Source organism: Heterocephalus glaber, unplaced genomic scaffold (genome assembly GCF_053883595.1).
Source record: "Heterocephalus glaber isolate CG9 unplaced genomic scaffold, H.glaber_assembly_v1.0 deba00001523, whole genome shotgun sequence".
Lineage (NCBI taxonomy): Eukaryota > Metazoa > Chordata > Mammalia > Rodentia > Bathyergidae > Heterocephalus > Heterocephalus glaber.
The window spans coordinates 27299621-27320150 of record NW_028258327.1 but is presented as its reverse complement, the minus strand read 5'-3'; the positions used below and the strand labels follow the sequence as shown (position 1 = coordinate 27320150).

At 38.8% G+C, this 20530-nt stretch overlaps 1 protein-coding gene and 1 pseudogene across 9 annotated transcripts in view; both read left to right on the top strand.

The window, feature by feature from the left end:
* The first annotated feature begins 3031 nt into the window (after positions 1 to 3031).
* Positions 3032 to 11128, top strand: LOC147825010 (serine/threonine/tyrosine-interacting protein pseudogene; annotated as a pseudogene).
* A 3898-nt stretch (positions 11129 to 15026) lies between these two features.
* The window catches only part of Bckdhb (branched chain keto acid dehydrogenase E1 subunit beta), a 184869-nt gene continuing 179365 nt past the window's right edge, over positions 15027 to 20530 (top strand). For 5 of the 9 annotated variants that reach the window (XR_015441570.1, XR_015441571.1, XM_087188130.1 and 2 more), the window contains exon 1: positions 15028 to 15276. Coding sequence is in view for 4 of the 9 variants with exons in the window: in XM_087188130.1 (XP_087044256.1) it covers positions 15042 to 15276 (235 nt within the window). In the remaining 5 variants the exon portion in view is untranslated. Of the gene's footprint in view, positions 15437 to 15483; positions 15504 to 20530 lie in introns of those variants that run through there. The other 4 variants (XR_015441572.1, XM_004860296.4, XM_021240694.2 and 1 more) reach the window with 4 other exon arrangements.

Sequence of the window (20530 nt, the reverse complement as noted above, 5' to 3'; positions counted from 1 at the left end):
AGGAACAAGACAAGGATGCCCAACTATCACCACTCCTGTTCAATATAGTTCTGGAAACATTGGCCACAGCAATTAGAAAAGAGAAAGAAACAAAAGGAATAAAGATAGGAAAGGAAGAAGTTAAACTGTCATTATTTTCTGACAATATGACACTTGACATAGAAGACCCTAAAAACTTGGCCAAAAGACTTCTAGACTTAATTGACAGATTCAGTAGAGTACCTCAAAAATAATAGCATTCTTGTGCACAAATAACAGACTCACTGAGAGAGGAGTTAGAGATATAATTCTTTTACAACAGCATCCAAAAAAATGAAATATATAGGAACCAATCTAACAAATGAAGCAAAAGACCTCTACAAAGAAAACTGTAGCCATCTGAAAAAAGAGATCAAAGAGGATATAAGAAAATGGAAAGACATCCCTTGTTCCTGGGTAGGAAGAATGAATACAGTGAATATGGCCATACTTCCAAAACTACTATATAGATTTAATGCAATGCTGATTGAAATTCCAACAATATATTTCACAGAACTAGAAAAAACAATCTAAAAATTTATTTGGAACCAGAAGAGACCTAGAATAGCAAAAGCAATTCTAGGCAACAGAGATATGGCAGGGGGTATCAGAATCCCAAACTTGAAACTATACTACAAAGCTACTTTGATAAAAACAGCATGACACTGGCAAAGAAACAGACCCAAGGGTTAGTGAAATGGATTAGAAGATGCAGAAACAGCTCCATACATACTCAGCCACCTCATCTTTAACAAAGGAGTCAACCACCCTCACTGGAGGAAAGATAGCCTATTTAATAAATGGTGTTGGAAAAACTGGATTTCAACCTGCCAAAGATTAAAATTAGACCCACACCTATCATCTTGCACTAAACTAAGATCAAAGTGGATTAAAGATCTAAATATTAAAACAGAAATACTAAACTTGCTGGAAGATATGTTAAGTAGAACTCTTGAAGACATTGGCATAGGAAAAGACTTTATGAACAAAACCTCAGTAGAATGGGAACTAGCACAAAGAATCAACAACTGGGATCTCATCTTATTTAAAAGCTTCTGTACTGCAAGAGAAACCACCAACAGAGCTAAGAGACAACCTACAATGGGGGAAAAAATTTTTAGCCGCTGTACCGCAGTCAAAGGACTACTATCTAGAATATATAAAGAACTGAAAAAATCAGACCCCCCCCAAATGTAAAGACCTAATTCCAAAATGGGCATCTGAAATGAATAGACATTTCTTAGACAAAGAAGTAAAAGCAGCAAATAAACATATGAAAAAATGTTTAACATCACTGGTCATTGGAGAGATGCAGATGAAAACAACCCTGAGATTCCACCTCACCCCAGAAAGATTTGCTGCTATCAAGAAATCAACCAATAACAAATGCTGGCAGGGTTGTGAGGAGAAAGGAACCCTTCTCCATTGTTGGTGGAAGTGCAGACTGGTGCAACCACTGTGGAAATCAGGATGGAGATTCCTCAAAGAACTACGACTAGAGCTCCCATTTTACCCAACTATTCCCCTACTGGATATCTTCCCAAAAGGATTAAAAGAATTATACCACAGCAATATATGTGCACACATGTTTATAGCAGCATGGTTTGTAATAGCTAAAGCTTGGAACAGCCCAAGTGCCCATCAACTGGAAACTGGATAAAGAAGATGTCATTTTTTTATAAAATGGAAATAGAGACATTTATAGCTAAATGGATGCATATTGAGGCCATACTCTTAAGTGAAATAAATAGGACAAGCATGTGTAAATACTGAATATTTTCTCTAGTGTGAGAAATGGAAATTGTAAATAAGGTTTAAAATGATTAAAATGAATAATTGATAATTTGAAATAGGAAAAGGTACAAAGGTGTAGGGGTGGTGGGAGAGGAAGGGGGAAGGGAGGAAGGGAAAGGAAAAATTATGAGAAAAGGAAAAAATGTAAATAAAGTGTTTGTAAATAGGGAAGGGTGTAGGGGGTGAATGGAGGACAGGGAATGGGGAAAAAACAAGAACCAAGATACATCATGTACAGGTACAAGCACCCAGTGATAATTGTAAACATATTGTATACCTAAAATGTACCAGTAAAATAATTTAGGCAAAAATAAATGAATGCTCAGTACATAATCAGTCTGCCCAAATCCTGCACTAGGAAACATGATCAAGCTCTAGAATGGCTCACAGCAGCAGCCCACTGTCCCCAGGATGACCCCAGCCTGCCCTTCAGTGCTGCCTGAGAAGGCTCAAGAGATATGACTATCAGAATGACTGTTTGTTTAGCTACCATAAACCTGATAAATGGCCCCAGAACAAATGCCTTTGTAGGGGCATTCAACTAACAAGGGCTCACAACTCTAAACAAGTATCTCATAGTCAGGAGATCTCTTAAGGACCAAAGAGCTATTCCTTTGAAATACAACCATAAGGAAGGACAGAGCCTCTGTCTCCCCACCTCCATGTAAGGACAGACCTCTCACTTAGATCACTGCCAATAAGTGATAGATACAAATGCCTTTGTGTCTATGTTGCCCAACTCTTGGTATTATGTCACTTCTTTGTCTTCTATTGAGTCCTATTTTCCCTCACTGTCCGTTTAAAACACCTGCACACGTCAGAATGGAGCTCAGCCCTTTCCTTTACTGTCAGCATTAAATGGATAAAGATCTGTTCTTACCACTTTAATATCCGGTTGAATTTATCTCTGAAAAACACTCAGCAAATGGTCAATGCTGATTTTATTAACTGTCCATCATACCTTGACCTCTGTCAATGTACAAGAAAGGAAGCAAATGAAGACCAAACTATGTTCTGATGTATAATGAAATAAATGCAATGCAGTCTCCACCCATAGCCCAGCAAACTGCCCACATTTTGCCCACATTGGCCACATTTTTCTTGCCTGGTCTCATTATGGTCAAAGTCCTGTCGTTGCACAAAGTGTATTCTGCCGAGCCTACAAAACCATGAGTGCAGGGTGGGAAGGATCCTGTTTGCCACTGATCCAGCAACCCTCATGCCGAACAGCTGCCTCTCTGGAGAGAAAATGACACATCCTCCCATTCTTGCAAAGTCGCAACCTGGGAAGAAGGTGGTCATTTTTGTGATTTAGCACCTCATAGAGAGTAGGCTGCACACACACTGAGCCAACCTTCTGGGCTGCAATTGCACTTTGCATGCAAAACGGAATGCTTTATTGCTTTGCAATTTATGCTTCCCTCCCTCTCTCCTTACATGTTTTGTCCAAGTCCCCATAGTTACTGAAATGAAAGGGAAGCTTTGGCTCAGCATTTCCACTTCTAGAAATCTCTCTTTTGTGAAATATCAGTGAGAATGTATAACAATTGATTTACAAGGATATTCACTGAAGCATCATTCAAAATTGCAACTAAACTTAAGAGTTTATTGCTGTAACCAGATGCCTGGATTTGAATCCTGGTTATGCTACTTCCTACCTGAGCAAATTACTTAAGCTCCCTGTGCCTCATATAAAGTAGGATACAAATATAAATTCTACCTCATTTGCGAATTGTAATGATTAATGAGCTAATATACTGAAGGGGTTCAAAACATTGTTGGTACTTGTAAACGCATGCTCAATTAATATTTACCTGTCATTGTTATTATCATATATTATTTTAACTTGTACATATTAACATCTGAAGTATGAGTTACTCATTATGAAAAGAAAAAGAGTGTCAAATACTTAATTACCAGTATAAAAGTAAGATGGAGTTAGGCATGGTAGTGCATGCCTGTAATCCCAACACTCTAGGAGATTAGGGCAGGAGGATGGCAAATTCAAGCACAGCCTGGGCAATTTAGCAAGACCCTACTTCAAAATTTAAAAAAAAAAAATTGAAAGGGGGGTGGGGATGTAGTTCAGTGAAAAATTCCTGGGTTCAATCCTCAGTACAAGAAGAAATAATCAGCAGCCTGCAGGCTGCAGGTTGGACATGCTTGACAGTGAAATAGTACATCTGTGGAAGAGAGCATCACCTGCTAGGAAGACAAAAAGCTCGGACCTTCCTATCCATAGTACATTACACATGACTGCTAAGTCAGAATCTTTCTCAGTGTCTCCTGCAACCAAGTATGGCCATGGGCTTGGTTCTGGCAAATGAAATATGAGTAGAAGTGTTGTGCATCCCTTGGGAGCCAAAATGATAGCTTTCATCTTCCGTTAGCAAGAACCAGGAGACACTGATCTCCTGGTGCATGTAAGAGCCATAAACTGAAAGAAATCTAGGTCCCTGAGGCTCCACAGTGGCGAAGCCCGACCGACCTCCAATGCTGCTTGACAAAGTTCCAGCTGGGGGAAAAGGAGGGTGGAACACATCGTACCCTCATGTTTTATTTTTTCTTGCCCTAATGTTTACAATTGTTACTCTGGTCACAGGAATCATTGTATTTGTGACTAACAACATATTCTCCATGAGGCAAATTGGCAATGTTGTATTGAAATCTGATCTGGCTCACAAGTCCCAAATTCCTGTTTCTCTCAGTTCTATTGCCATACCCACTTCTAAAGAAACCCCTCCTAAAACTCCCTCTGTTTTCCTGCTACTATAACTCCTTTCTTCTATTGATGACTTTCTTTTTACTAAAGGGGTCTTATAAAGAGATTGAAAGGACAGATTTTAGATGTAAGACACAGTGGGAAATGGGAAATAGAAAGAAAGTTAAGACAGATAAATACACTAAGGAGACAAGTTACTCAGTTTTTCTCAAAGTACTGTAAACATCTCCTGCTCATGGACCATGAACCCAAATAACATTTAAGCAAGATGAATAGAGGTATAGAAAAAATAGAGAGCTAATAGCAAACTATACTAACCATTGTGCAGTTTCTCAAGGGCCAGCTGACAACCACAAGTTTGACATTTAATTAACTAAATCTTGCTTGTATCCCCGCTGATATAGAAATTTTGATTAAGTTACTTTCTGTTCTGTTTAGGTGTGGGTAAATAAGGGGACAATTGTAATTTTTAACTGTATTCATGATGTTTAATGAAACGAATCAGCTTAGGAAAAATATACTTTGTTTAGTAAAAAATAACCTTTATTTCTATAGAAATTGCTAAGGCAACCTAAAATGTAAATATGTTCCGCCCAATGCCTCCTAGCCATTGCTTAAAGATATAAAAATAAATCAGACCCTGAGACTTCTCAGAGGGAACCTGCACATTGCTTGCGAAGGTTCTTTTCTCACTCGCCGGCCCGAGACCTCTCCCCTTCCTACCCTGCATCGACTGCAGCTGGTCTGCGGCACCACAGAGAGGAATGCTACCTGACAGACCTGAGCAACCACAGTGGAGAGGAACAGGAAGTGAGCTTTGATGGTGTGAACCCTACAGAGGTTGAGGGTCATGCCTTAACCCTTAACAAAAATGTAAGAAAAGTTTCTAGCTCACAGGTCAGCTGTGACCTCTGAAGGATGACACCACCACTGGGGTTTATCACAGCAGTTACTGGTAACCAATTAATACAACAGCATAGATTGCTGTCACAGTTTGGACACCTGTGGTCCTGTCCCTATGAAAAAGACAAAAAAAATGGCTCTTAATGTGAAATGCTTTTGTTAGCAAAGATGAAATAGAGACAAATAAAGAGTGAAGAGCTCTTAAGCCAATATGAGAGATTTCCATGGAGCATCTGCTGCTGAAAGAACATTATTACGTGGATGATATATATCTCTTAGTGACAGTACTCTTGACCTCCTAGCGGCCCTGTCAGCTGTTTAACAATAGGAAATTTTGATGAACTCATTCTAATTTCATTTATATTTATTTTCCATTTATATTTATTCTAAATTAAACACTATGAAGATTGTTCAAAGAGGAGAGGAAAATTCACTAAGTAAGCTTGACAGCTGCACTACCCTCTAACTGGGAGGCAGCTTAGACTTGCAGGAGACTGGGAGACACTTGGGCCTTTGCCCCAGGCTTGCCATCAGCTCAATTTATATACTAAGGCAAGTCATTACATTCCCCAGAGATTCCTCTGGGTCAAATGAGGTATCTCTTCCTACTACCTAACAAGGCCATACCATGCAGTAAGCCAGTAGTGCAACTTTTTATTGGAAAACTACATTTATGGAGATTACAGGCATGGAACCCATATACTCTGGACTTCACACTAATTCAGACACGTTTTCTTTTCATTAATTCCCTATTAGTATAAAAAATAATCCTTTCAATTCAAAGAAGTTCAATCCATGCAAGTCTACACAAAGTTTGAATTTAAGGGCACTATAACTGGAGAATTTAAGGGTAGGCTGGTTTCAGTTCTGCCAAGGGCTGAGCCTGAACGTGGCGCTTCACCTAATCCCTACTCCCTTTCTCCTCCATAGACATAGTCAAACAGACTGTGTTTGACCTTGGATGACACAGCCCTAAGAGACAGTTACATTATGTATCCTTCTTCCTTGTTCCTTTTCTGCACATGCCTCAATCCTGAGACAATCATGCTGCGTTCAGCCTAGACCACAAAGGCCATGTAGCACGAGTTACCCCACCTTCTCTCTTATTTGTCTTAAACTACATATAAAGAGTGTGCTGGACTCTAGGCAGCCATTAGCTCATCAGGCTATGGTTCCACCTGGTCCCAGCTTTCAAGCTTAATCTTGGTATGTATCTTTCTTTCTTGTTATTCTTCAATTTTCCTCATCTCCCACTGCTCTCCCTGGCTTCAGACCCTACACTGCGCAGGTCATGGCACAGGTCTGCTGTGAACATTCACAAATGTTTTTCCATGGGTGAATGGATAAACCAACTGTGGTACATCCATTGAACAGATTATTCAGCAATAAATAATGTAAATGATGGATACATGTGACCACATAAATAAATCTCAAATACATCATGCTGAGTGAAAAAAAGGAAACTTTGGGAAACTATCTAATTTATGATTCCATTTTTGTGACATTCTAGAAATATCAAAACTTGAGGGATAGCGAACAGAGATAAGAGCTAGGGAGCACCTGACTACAAATTTCTGAAATGAGAAATAGGAGGCGCACTGACAGAGCTGTTCTGTGTCTCATTGTTGTGGTGGTTAAAAATTGTGAGCTATATACACACAAAAAACAATAAATTGGGGCTGGGGATGTACCTCAGTGGCATCACACCTGCCTTGCAAGAGCAAGGTCCTGAGTTCGATCCCCAGTACTGAGAAAAAAAAACCCAATAAATTTTAGTAAAAAAATTGAAAAGTAACGTTTAATGATGCAGTCTCATCTATTAGTCTTTTATATCTTCCATAAAGCTAAATTTGCTCTCAATCTCCATGTCCTGGTGAGACTAGTGTCTTATATTTTCATTCTTACATTTTTGGTAATGCAGCTTATTATTGTCTAAAACACAGAGGAAGGGATGACAAATGTGGTGACATCTTTGTGGTTATTTCCTGGATAAACTGGTTTGGGGAATCTGTAGCACTTTTAAAAGGTGGGAGTTTAAAATGTATAACCTCAGGGGCCTTCAGCATCACCTACAATCCCATGGGCTATCCTGTGGTTGGCAAACCCTACTGAAAATCCCCACAAGCTTAAACCTGTTTGCTGCCTGAAGTAATTTCTCAGAATATAAGGATAATGCCCACATAAACCTCCCAAGCCTGAACTCCCCTCTAGAAATTGATTCTAACTCTATAGGATGCATCTCTCCAAAGATTCCAACCACTCCTAAATTCAACATCTGCTTCCCAACCCCATCACCTTTCCTTATCCTTTTGTTTGAAATGGAGACTTCTGTGTTCCTTTTAGGTACTCTTACATTATGAACTTAGGGTCCATGGGCCTGGCATAAAGGTGGGTATATGTGCACCCAGCTAAGCAGACATGTGATGGGCACAGGATGGGTTCAGGTCATAGAAGGCTCTGTCACCACAGTGTGGATGGGGGTTCACACTGAAGCAGATCATGTTCAGCTGCCCCTGAATTTTGTCCCATCTGTTTCAGCTTGGCAGGCAGGCAGATGAATTTCCCCAATGAAGAGTGCCTTGGATATTGTTACTCTTCAGTAGAGCAGGATTCAGCATGTGCCTTAGCTGGCTTAGCCTGACAGTGGAGTTGGGGGATCTCCAGCACCATATGGAGATGTGATTCCCACAGAAGCTGAAGGTGGTAGCTAGGAGCAGCGGTTCAAGAAGGGGAGGATGGCAGTGAATTGGGAGTCAGTGATCTCACACTCATCTAAGTCTAAGTCTTGAAGGGCCAAGGAGCCCCTTTCTAGTCGAATTCCAAGAGGATCAAGCTTACACTCATCACTTATCTGTCTCAGGTCCAGGTCTTTTTGTTGACTGATAGTTGGACAATGGGACAGGTGCATCAATTCTGATTCTGAAAAGACAGTTAGTGATTGAGCTTGTCTCCAAGGAGCTCTTTAGGCACTTGGAGAGACAGGAGTGGTCAGTGCTGGGGAATGGTGATTGTGGGTGGGATCTGTAGGGATGTCCTAGGCCTCATGGTAGGTGAGGCCAGACCCAAAGTCTTCCTGATGATGGTCAACCCTAGGAAGCTACATAGTAAATGGACATTCAGGCAAGTCCAAGGTTGGCTAGAGTCCTTTCTCCATTACTTATTCTGCTATGGGTCTGAGCCAAGTGAATGAAACCTCAAATGCTCTCTTGGCTCTTCAGTCAAGCAGAGTACAATGTACACCTCTGGGGTTTTATGAGCATGAATCAATCAGAGTTGATATCTTTTATTCTCTATTTTTCTAATGATGAAATATTTTATTCAAAGCCTCACTTCCTGTCTTAAGTGTCATTTATTACTATATTTTTGTTCTAGAGATTGAAACTAGGACCTCGTGCCCGTTAAACATGAGCTCTATCATTGAGCTACACCCTTGGCTAATCATTTTATTATTCAAAAGCTAAGAAAATGTTTAGACTTGAAGAAATTAGCCAAGAGTTTGCTGGTCTTTGAATTATATATGGAAATAAAACTTTAAAAAAGAAATATTGGTGGCTATTCTGGAGCCACAGAGGAGGAAATGGCATCACCTAAACATGTAGAAAGAATGAGGAGTAGGGTTAGTGGATGATGGAAGATTTTGAAGCTGGGTGCACCAGTCAAGAAGCTACATGATATTTTTACTTCTGAGATTAAAATTTTTGATGGTATAATTTGTATCTGGGTTATACTAGTCTTCAATAAATTTTCATTGAATGAAAAAGAGAATAAATAAATATTAATTTGGTCTGGGGGAACAAGGGCATGGATGTTCTGAAACCAATTCTAAGATGGGTTTGGAGGGAGTGACTGACACTTGAATATGGGTATTATATAGGCATTTTGCATTATTAATAAACTTTCACTTAAATTTTCTTTATAGTAATGTCTGCTAAATTCCATAGTGTACAGCCATCCAAATTTATAACTATAATAATTTTGAAGATTGCTTCTTGTATTTTGTTTGAAAAAAGTTATATCAAGTTATATCAGCTATTTCTTTTTCTTTTCTTTTTTTTTCTGGTACTGGGGATTGAACTCAGGACCTTGTAGTTGTGAGGCAGAAGTGGTGCCACTGAGCTAAATCCTTAGCCCTGTCAGCTATTTCTTTACTCATACTTCTTTAAAGAAATTAAAGACCATGAGAAAACATGTAGTAGAGCAATGTAATGTTTTTAAAAGATTTGTTATTTCTGTTATGTGTCAGTTTGAGCCCTAAGATTTCAGTTTTCTCCTCTATAAACTGGACTTAATAACAATTTGGAAGGAGAGTTGAAGATAAAATACAGTAATACACAATTTCTGGGCCTTGGCCTATTTTTATTTTGATGGTAGTAAAGACAGATACACTGAAATAATTTAATGGAATATCTACTGAAAGGTGATACGAATCAGCATTTTGAAATTTGTACATTGACTTACAAATTTAAATTTCAACTTTTCATGAATAAATGTGGTATGCAAATTATTATATAATTGTATTCTGAAAAGCATTATAAAGTGGTAATAATTTTTATTATTTCATGCCATCTGGTATTTTTTACAAGTCACTACAACCTGTAATTGTGGCTTTGTTTATTTCAAACTTTTTTATTAGTACGTGTTTATGATACATAATGAATACATTCATTGTGGGGAGTTGGTACATATACAAATCACACCTTAATCTTTTTACTTTCCCTTCCCTCCTTCCTCTCATCCTCCCTCTCTTGAGCTCCTTTCCATTTGCAAAAGATCTACCTCTTTATTTCCTACTATCTGTCTTTTATTTTGTTATATATTTATATTGTGGGTTTCTTATATGAGAGAAATCATGTGATATTTAAGCTTGTGTGTCTGATTTATTTCACTTAACATTGTGGATTCAAGATGCACCCATTTTTCTCTACCACTGACTCAAGTTTATTCTTCTTTATGGCAGAGTAGTGCTCCATTGTGTATAAATACTACATTTTCTTTATCCATCTGTTGATGGACCTATAGGCTGCTTCCAAGATTTTGTTACCATGAATTGTGGTGCTATAAACATGGGTGTGCAAGTATCATTGTAATGTGATATCTTTAACTCTTTTGGGAAGACACCTAGAAGGAGAATAGTTGAAGCAAATTTTATTAAGCCAAACCTTCAATTATTATTTAGATATTTGGTATTGGATATTGTAGATAATCTAGTTGGAAATATAGGTTTTTTTCCCCATGCAAGTAAAAAGTTTATTGATGGGAGCTTTGAAGCCAGAGGAAATGTTCTTGTCCATAGAAATGCAAGGATTTCCAGAAGTGCTGCCCTTGTCATATAATAACACATAATGGAAAAACTTGGAGTGAAAGTATGGCCATATATATATTTATGTTTAAGAAAGAAGATTTGGGGCTGGGGTGTGGCTCAGTGGTTGAGCACATGCTTAGCATGCTTCAGGACCTAGGTTCTGACCCCAGCACCAAAAAATAAAAGCAAGATGTTGTATTAATCCTTATGCTGAATTTGTCCATTGACTTTTGCACTATGAGGCTATTATCCTAGCAAAATTAACAACACAGGGCATGTCACTACTTCAGACAGAAAGGTCATTATCTGATCATTCTTGTACCATAGGTAGTTTGAAGAGAATATATGAAGCTGATGATTTTGGAAACATGGAAGTGATGGCTTCATAGAATGTTTGATTCAAGAGGAATATTATAGGGGGCATGAATTTTTCTTTGTAAAGGAGAAAATTTTAAAATACTATTGATAACAGTAATGTAAAATAGTAAAAGCACACATAGCATCTTTTCAATTATATATTGCTTCCAGACTTGTTTCTCTGATTTGTTAAGTAAACTTTTAGGGAGATGTTAGACTTCCAAAATAGATGGCACTGATGGTTTTCTTCTGTCGTTCAATATTTTATAATTTACTATAAACTAAGAATTTTGACCTGAAAAATAATTTACATGCTATTAAATCCATCCTTTTAGTATTGCCTTAATCCATTTTCTGATGCTTTAAGGAATACCCAAGGCTGGCCACTATAGTAAAAGATAAAGGTTTATTTTGGCTTCTGGTTCTGGAAGTCCCACAGCAGGGCACTGGCATCTGTTTAGTCTCTGGAGAGGGTCTTATTTTGTTTCCATCAGAGTAGGAAAGAGGAAGAAAAGGGGATGTGTGAAGAAATCACATGGTAAGAGAGAAAGCAAGTGAAGACCATCAAAGTTGAATTTGTTTATTTTTTATTTATTTATTTTTTGTGTGTGTTACTGGGCATTGAACCCAAGGCTTTTGCACCGAGCTATACCCCCATTTATTTAATTTTTTTTCTTTTGAGACAGGATCTTGTTAAATTTCTAAGTTTTCCAGGCTGTATTTGAACTTGTGATTCTCCTGCCTCAGCTTCCTAGACTGCTGGAATTATATGCGCACACCCACATGCCCAACTGAACTCACTTTATAACCACTTTCTTGGTAACTAGTCAAAATCTGCAAGAATAAGAATTCTCTCTTTCCAGCATCATTAATCTATTTCCTCTGCCATTATAATGTGATCACAAAGTCCCAATCTCCCAGCACTGCTGTATGGAGGAATTATGCCTAAATATGAGTTTTGGTGGGGACAAATAACATCCAAACCATAACAAATATACAGTTGCTTGGTTTTTAGCATGTTCCCAAAGTTGTGCAACCATCACCATTATTTAATTTTAGGACATTTTGATCACCTTAAAAAAGAAACTTCATGCTCTTTAGTCCTTTACCTCTTTCTCCCAGCTCCTGGAAACTATTAATCTGCTTTCTGTATCTATTGATTGGCTTATTCTGGACATTTCCCATAAAGAGAATGGTCTTTTGTGACTGGCTTCTTTCTCTTAGTATAATGTTTCAAGGTTCATCTGTCTTATTTCCTTTTGTTGTCAAATAACATTCTATCTGTGAATACTGATTTCATCCTTCCAGTCATCATTTAATGGACATTTATACTGATTTTCACTTTTTGGCTATTACGAATTGTGTTGTTATGAACATCTGTGTTCAAGTTTTGGTATATACATATGCTTTTCAATTTTTTTGGTTACATACTTATGAGTGAAATTGCAGGGTCATAGGAAAACTGTTTAACATGTTGGGAGACTAATAAACTTTTCTACAGCAACTGCACCATTTTATATTCCTCTCACCAGGAAAACAAGGGCTCCAGAGGTTTCATATCCTCACCAACACTGGTTATAGATGCCTTTTTATTTTAGCCATCCTATTTGATGTGAAATAGTATCTCATTATGGTTTTCATTTTCATTTCCCTAATGATTAATGATGAACATTTTTTTTTTTTGGTACCGGGAATCGAATTCCAGACCTTGTGCTTGTGAGGCAGGCAGGGGCACCACTGAGCTAAATCCCTGGTCCTAATGATGAACATTTTAAAAAAAGTTTACTGGCCATTGCTTTATCTTCTTTGATGAAATACCTATTTAAATATTTTGTCCACCTCTTTAAATAAATTTTTTTCTTCTCAGTACCGGAAATCAAATTTAGGACCTTGCACTTGCCAGGGAGGCGGTGCACCACTGAGCTACATCCCCAGCCCTTAGGTTTTTGTTTTTAAAGTAGTTGAGATTCATGGAAATTCAAGGTCAGGGGCAGAGAATTCCCAAATTCTCAAGCAGCCTTCCGAGCAACCAACATCTCCACCTCAATTCCACATTTGTCACTCTTCAGGAGACTATATGGATGCATCTTTATTATTCAAATTCTACAGTTTACCTAAGGGTTCAATCTTGGTGATGCAGATTCTATAAGCCTGAAAAAGTGTATAATGACATGTATTCAGCATTATAACTTCCTACAGAATGTTTTTACTGTGCTAAAACCCTCTGTGCTCTGCATGTTCATTTCTCACTTCCCCAAACTCTTGGCAACTACTGATTTTTTTTTTCACTGTCTCCATAGTTTTGCCAGTTCCAAAATGTTATATAGTTGGAATCATACAATATATAGCCTTTTCAAGTTGGCTTACTTCATTTAGTAATATGCATTCAACTTTTCTCCATATCTTCTCATGATTCCATAGCTTATTTCTTTTTAGTGTTGAATAGCATTGTATTCACTTATCCACTATTCACTTATACCTACTAGACTACATCTTGTTTGCTTCCAAGTTATTCCAAGTATGAATAAAGCTACTATAAATCGACTATGCAGGTTTTTATGTCAATATGATTTTTAAGCTCATCTGAGTAAATACCAAGGAGCACAACTGCTACATCACATGGTGAGAATCTTTTTAGTTTTGAAAGAAATTGTCAAATTTTCTGTCAAAATGGCTGTGCATTTTGTTTTTCCCTCAGTAATGAATGAGTTATTTGCCTTCCTTCCCCTCTCTCCCTTTTTTCTTTCCCTTCTCTTCCCTCTCCTCCCCTCTCATCCTTCCCCTTCCCTCCCTCTTGCCTCTTTTCTTCTTTTTTCTTCCCTTCTCTCCCTGATAAGGTCTCACTGTGTATTCCAGGCTGGTTTCAAACTTGAATCCTCCTGCCTTGGCCTCTCGAGTGATGAGATTACAAGTGTGTGCAACCATGCCTACCTAATTTGTCTTTTTTGTTGTTGAATTTAAGTTTTATGTATATAATCTGGTCACAAGTCCCTTAATTTTGATTGCTGTGTTCCTTCAATTTCTTTCGATTTTGATGTCTCATTTGCATTACTTGTGGCTACATGAGAGAAGCATTCTCTTGTTCTAAATGTCATGGAATGTCGGGGAGCTGGGAAATTAGTGATATTCCTCCAGGATCATCTGCAAAGAAATATAACTAAAGTTCTTTCTGATTCTATGGATCTACCTCCTTAGAGGCAAAGGTGGGAAATTTATAGTTAATCATTATGAATATAAATTAATGGTTCAAATTTTCTAGGTTTCTAAGCTAGTTAGAGTAAGATCAGGTAATTTTAGCTGCATTTGGACCAAAAAAATAAAAAGAAAGAAAGAAAGAAAGAAAGAAAAAAAGCATCCATTCTTATTCAGTGGATTTGTCTAATGAAATATTTACCGTTTACACGCTTATATAAGTCCTGAAAAAAAGTCAATAAAATTTATATATTCTTATTAAGCATTCCTAGGCGATAGTAAATTAAGAGGGGAAGCTCTGACCAGTGATTCGAACAGTTTTCTGAAACTCAAAAACCAAGCAACTCTTACTATCTGTCATAGAATGTTAGAGATCAAGAATAGGAAAAGATTTAAAAAGGGAGTTGCATTTTAAAATGAAAAGGCCACAGGAAATGGCATTGTAAATGACACCGAAAGAGGACAAATGCCTGTACAGTGTAGAACGCTGCAAAACCGCTACCTCCTCCCAGGCTCCCACAGATGATTTTGGGAAGGCTCCACCTCTAGGAACAATTTCACTGGGCTCAGTCACCCGGGTCCCCGCCCTGTCCCCTTCCGCTTGCGCACAACTAGCCTACCTACCCCACTCAGTAGTTTTGTCGCCGCCCCGCCCCCGAATTCTCATCTCTGATTGGTCTATTTTATGGAACCGCCCTACTGCTCGAACCAATGTGGAGGCCGCTAGAGTGCTCCGCCCTCTCTGCGGGCAGCATGGAGCTGAGTTCTTTGCTAACAAGGCGGCGCGTGGGCATGGCGGCTGCAGCGTCTACTGCCGGCCGGCTGCTGAGGCTCGGCGCTGTCCGAGCTGAGGGGCACTGCCGTCGGCTGCGGCGTGCGGGTCTGGAGCGGGGCTTTCTGCAGCCTACCTCAGCTGGCAAGGATGCGGCTCAGAAGCGGCACGTGGCTCACTTCACTTTCCAGCCGGACCGGGAGTCCCAGGAGCACGGTGAGCCGGGGGCTGGCTGTCCAGTCCTGCTGCAGCCCGTACTCCCAGGCGCAGTCCCGCTCTGCTCCAGAACCCCCTTGCCTAAGGGTCTGTTAAAATTCTTTCCTTGCTCAGTTTTCGGTGACTGGAGATCGTCAGTTCTTCGGCACCTTTGAGATAGGTGAGAGAGCACATCGCCCTCTGGAAGGGCCTGAAGGTGGAGAGGTGGTGCCCAAGGAACCCTTAAGGTACCTTTCTCTGGCCTTCATCCCTGCTTTCCCAGCCCAGGTCTTAGGTGTTGTGACTTGCTCGGGACTGGGCCACTAACTTTAGGCAGTGACATTTAAAAAGACAGGATATTTTTTTTTTCCATTTTCTTTTGATAAGTAGGAAAAAACTGAGGGACTAAGTAACAGAATTGTTTTACCCAAGGTCACAGAACAGGTTCTTCCTAGAAATGGGAAAAAAAAATATCCGGGTTTGCTGTTTGAGCCTAGTCCTTAGCTGTGCTGGCAATGCTGCGGCTTAGCTGAGGAGTAATCACGCAGGTGATGGGAAGAGGATGCCATTGGAAGGGCCCGTGGCAAACTTCGTGTGGTATGACTGTTCCACGACTTTTACCAGTTATGCAAGCATTATAATCTCCTGAAGATCCATTGTCTGTCTCCAGAATATCAGGAAATGGTATGCAGACATTCCTGTTTCTTGTCTAGTAACTTCTCACTTGCTAGGGCTGTCATTTTTGAAAGTATGTCTTGTGAATAACAAGAGTGAACATTTATTGAATATTTACCCTTGGAAGGCACCATACTGAGAAACATATTCATTATCTCATTTCATGATTAGGACAGCCTTAAAAGGTAGGTAATATTTTTATTCCCATTTTGCAGTTAGGATAACTGAGGTCTCCAGATAGTTTTTCCAAGGTTACATGGATAAGTAAGTTAGCAGTTGCTCCAGCTTTGGAATCTAGTTAGCCACATTCCAGAGTTGCTATCTTAAAGACAGTAGTAATGCATGTAGAAACAATGTACTGAGAGGATGTTCCAGTTTTGTGACATAGCCGATACCAAAAAATGAATAGCAGCTTTTTTCACCAAGATGAACCCTGAATTCCATCTTTACAGCAACGAACATTGGCCCCAGTGCTTGAGAAATAGAGCACAGGTCTTCTTAATCCCCTTTCTGCAATTGTGCAATTACTAAGATCTTAGTGATACCACATTTATATGTTGCTATAAAAATAATACAAACATTTCAGATAATTTGCATCATAGGAAAGTAAAAAAATGTAGTTTCACCACTCATTACAGCAAATATGCTAACATTTTGGAGTGGATCTTTCCAGTTTAAATGTATTCGTGTACCTGTAGTTTTAATACAAGTGTAATTTGCATTATTTAATCAGAAACATTTTTCCTTAAGGCTATATTGTTTTTATAGCCTTCTGTCGAATTTAAAAAGACATATTCCAGAGCAGAGACACTACAATTCAGTAGGTAGAATCTGATTTTCATGGGTTTTGTCTTGTCCCTGCCATCTGACTTTAGGTTATCACTTATCCGCTAAAAGCCTCAGTTTCTTTATAAGTAAGAGGTTAATCATAATACCTACTTCAGAAGGTAGTTAGAGCTACATAGATAATATTTGTAATATACTTAATACACAGTTTGATAACTAACAAGCACTCAGTAAATGGAAAGTTTTAGTAATTGCCATTATGTTTTTATTGTAACAGTTTTGTAATGTTACAAGTAATGCAGATATAAGTTCGTCATAGGTATGGCTTTTATGCCTTTTGAGACTGTTTCTTCAGGATAGAGCTCTAGAGGTGAAATTTCTGATTTAAAAATGCAAATATTTTAGTGGGTTTATAATGCATAGTTTGTAACTCATCTATATGAGAGTTTATAATAGTTATAGTAAATTACAGTGGTGGTAAACCTATAGCATGAGTGCTACTGTGGGCTGTTTGTATTGTTGAAATCTCTAAAAGGTTTTCCATCACTGGATAAGAATATATAAGAATGTATTAGGTGTTGATGCTAAAATCATGGGTACACACACACACACACACACACACACACACACTAGTATTTTGTGCTAACTGACTTAGTTTTAATTTGCATTTGTTTCATTTCTATTGAGTTTTTTTCTATATATTTGTTCTCTAGATTTATTTTTCTTTGTTAATTGAGCATTCCATGATTTTTCATATTTAAAAATTGTACCCTTAGTATTTTTCCTATCAGTCCTAGTACAGTGCTGAGTGACTATTTCAGGTGTTTTGGTAGACATCAGTCCTCACCAAAACCTTGTGAAGTAGATAGACTAGATAGTCTGTCAGGGAAGAATTAAGGCTCAAAGATGTTAGTGGCCTCCCCAAATCTGGTAAATAGCCGGGCCAGAATTTTGAACCTCAATGTATCTTACTCCAAAGCTTCCCAAACATCTTATATACTCAGATTTTGTATAGTGAAGACATTAATGAAGATAATGTCTACTCTTCACCTATGGTTCAAATACTTTTCATTCTTCTAGTTTGTTTTGACATACAAAGGGGGCTGCTTAAATAAGTGTGGTCAGGGCTGGCTCTGAGTTGGTGACATTTAAGTTGCACAGTGAGCTTCAACAAGGGCCCTGGGGAGCATCGTTTCCCTGGAAGAGACAAAATCAAGACAGGGCAAAGTCCCTGGATGGGATGGGCTTGTGTTGTAGTGACTGAAACAAACACTGTGGTTGGGGTGTCTTGAATAAAGACAGGAAGACAGATAGGTCTCTGGAAGATCAGGGTGGACGGAAAAGCCCTTTGTTATTGGGGATGAAAGTCTTCTTTCCAGCTTTGGAGGTTGTAGAAAAGAGAACAACACAAGTAAAGATAGGTTAGAAAATATGATGTTTTTGTGAGGAATGGGAAGTAGTGAAGGAAAAACAGAATGAAAAGGAAATAAGCTTGAAAGGTTCAAGGAAGGCCTTGAAATTCAGAATAAAGGTTGGAGAAGATGACAGATTCCGTATCTCCAATGTACCCTACACTATGGTGGGGTATTACATTCAGATCCAAATTTTATTGGGCTGAGTAAGGCCATTGATTATTTCTAGGCAAGAAAGAGATTGAGGTGGGTGTGTTATGTTCCGAAAGTTTATGGAATGGGTTAGTAAATTTAAAGTAAGGAGCAGAGAGATTATTTGTCACTGTTCAAGTGAGAGGATATAATTAAACCTGGATAGTACCAGTGGGTTTATGTTTTGGAGATATTAACCAGATTTGGCACAGTTTTATGTGTGAGAGCATAGGGAAGGAGTATCAAAGATGACTTACTATTTTTAGTTTGGAAGGCTGGATGATAAGGTGATGGTATCACTGATGCACTGATAGAACTGATAAGAGTAAGGACTGCTAGAGGAGAAGCGCATTTCTGGAGAAAGAGAACAAGGGAGGAGCTAGGATGACTTGTTTGGACATGATGATTTGAAATGTGGGTGGAATATAGCTCTGTGAGGTTTGCTAGTATGGCACCAAAACAGACTAGCATTGTCATAAACAACTTTATGACAAAGTTATGAACCCTTGAGAGCAGATCATTTTGCCTCTTTTTCCAATTGCATTTTGAATTGTCCATGTGTGTCCCCTTCCTTACAGTGCTGTGATAGATATCCTGTTATTATTCACAATTTACAAACGGAGAAACTGAGACACAGAGATTAAACTTCTATTTCTTAGATGTTGAAATCTCCCAGATTGCTCTGCCTGTACAAGCTAATAAACTATTTCATTTTCAAGGAGTCTGGTTCAGTCTGGTTCCACAGTGTTTGCTTTTAGCCACTCTCTTATGCTGTCTCTTATTTTATTCATATGTGTTTAATTTCTTCACTTAGTACTTTGTCTTCTTAACCCTGTTTCAAATCTCAAATCTGGCCTTCCCTGACACATGGCTTCTTTTATATCTCCTCTGAGCAGAGACTACATCCTTTTCTTTCATTGTCATTTACTTACCTTCAAGTTTCTTCTGCATACACTATTTATTGATCATCAGGGAACTTGATTCATACCTTTCTGGTTCATCTCATTTTTGGCTATTATTCTGAAAGACTTTGGCATTTGAGGCACAGTACTGCACAAATGGTAAGAGCTGTGGTTCTTGAGCTGCAGTTTATGCCTGAATTTGATTCCCCTCTTGACAGCTTTGCATTGTGACATTGGCCAAGTTTATTCATCTGCACAAGTTTTATTTTCCTCCTCTGTACCTCCACAGAGGATTACTGTGAAGATCCCATGAGATAATCCATGTAATTACTAGTGCCTGGTACCTGTGGTGGTAGAATCAGTTTCACTAAGAAGAAGGAAGGGAATATAACCCACACAGAATGGATCTTTGTAAATACTGGACATTTCACAAATCATTTCACTGAATTCTCACGGTAGACTTATACATTAGCTATTATTGTTTCTGCTTTTGAAGAAGAGGACACAGAAGGTCAGTAATAAAGTATCTTGTTCCAAGTCATACAGAGAAAACTGAAATAACAGATTCCAGCCAGGGCTGCTTTACATGGGTGTGTTTGCTCCTGTCATTGCACTGTGTTGCTCCCCCGAATACCACACCCTGATCTTTCCTTGTTTGGGGGTTCAGGCATTGGGTGTATGTATGAGTTTATTTATGAATTCTGCACCTTTACTTTCTTCTGTATATCTGATTCTGCTAGCTGCTACAAATATGGTTGTGGCCTTTTTCTTACAGAGTTTGAGGTCTAGTGGGTAGATGAGCAAAAAATACCAAGTGATAGCAGTTATGGGAGTCCTTTGATGGATGGATAATGTAATTTAAAAACCAGGCCAAGAAGTATGAGAAGGCAAACAAAGCTTTAATTGGAAAGTCAGAGGAAATGGGGAAGGAACTTCAGCTTGAGAGGAAGAGCTGAAGAGGCAAGGCACTAACGGGAAAGATCAGGCTTGCCTATATGCTAGGAAAAGGGACAGCTTTTATTGGTCATCAAGGAACTTGATCCATACCTCTCCTCTTCAAATGATTTCTAGTTCACTCTCAAGTCTGGTCCTGTGAAGTGCTTCTAGAAAGTCCTTATTGCTTGAGAGGGCAATCAGGTTCCCATTAGATTATTCTCTTGCTTGGGAGTGGGGAACCTTATCATGCAGTGTTCTGTAGAGGCTTCGCTGAATACATGGTGATGACTGCAAGGTCAAGGCAGTGAGTGGACATGTTTAGACACTGCTCCCGGACATCTGGAACAGGGCATCTAAAAGCGGGCAGTTGAC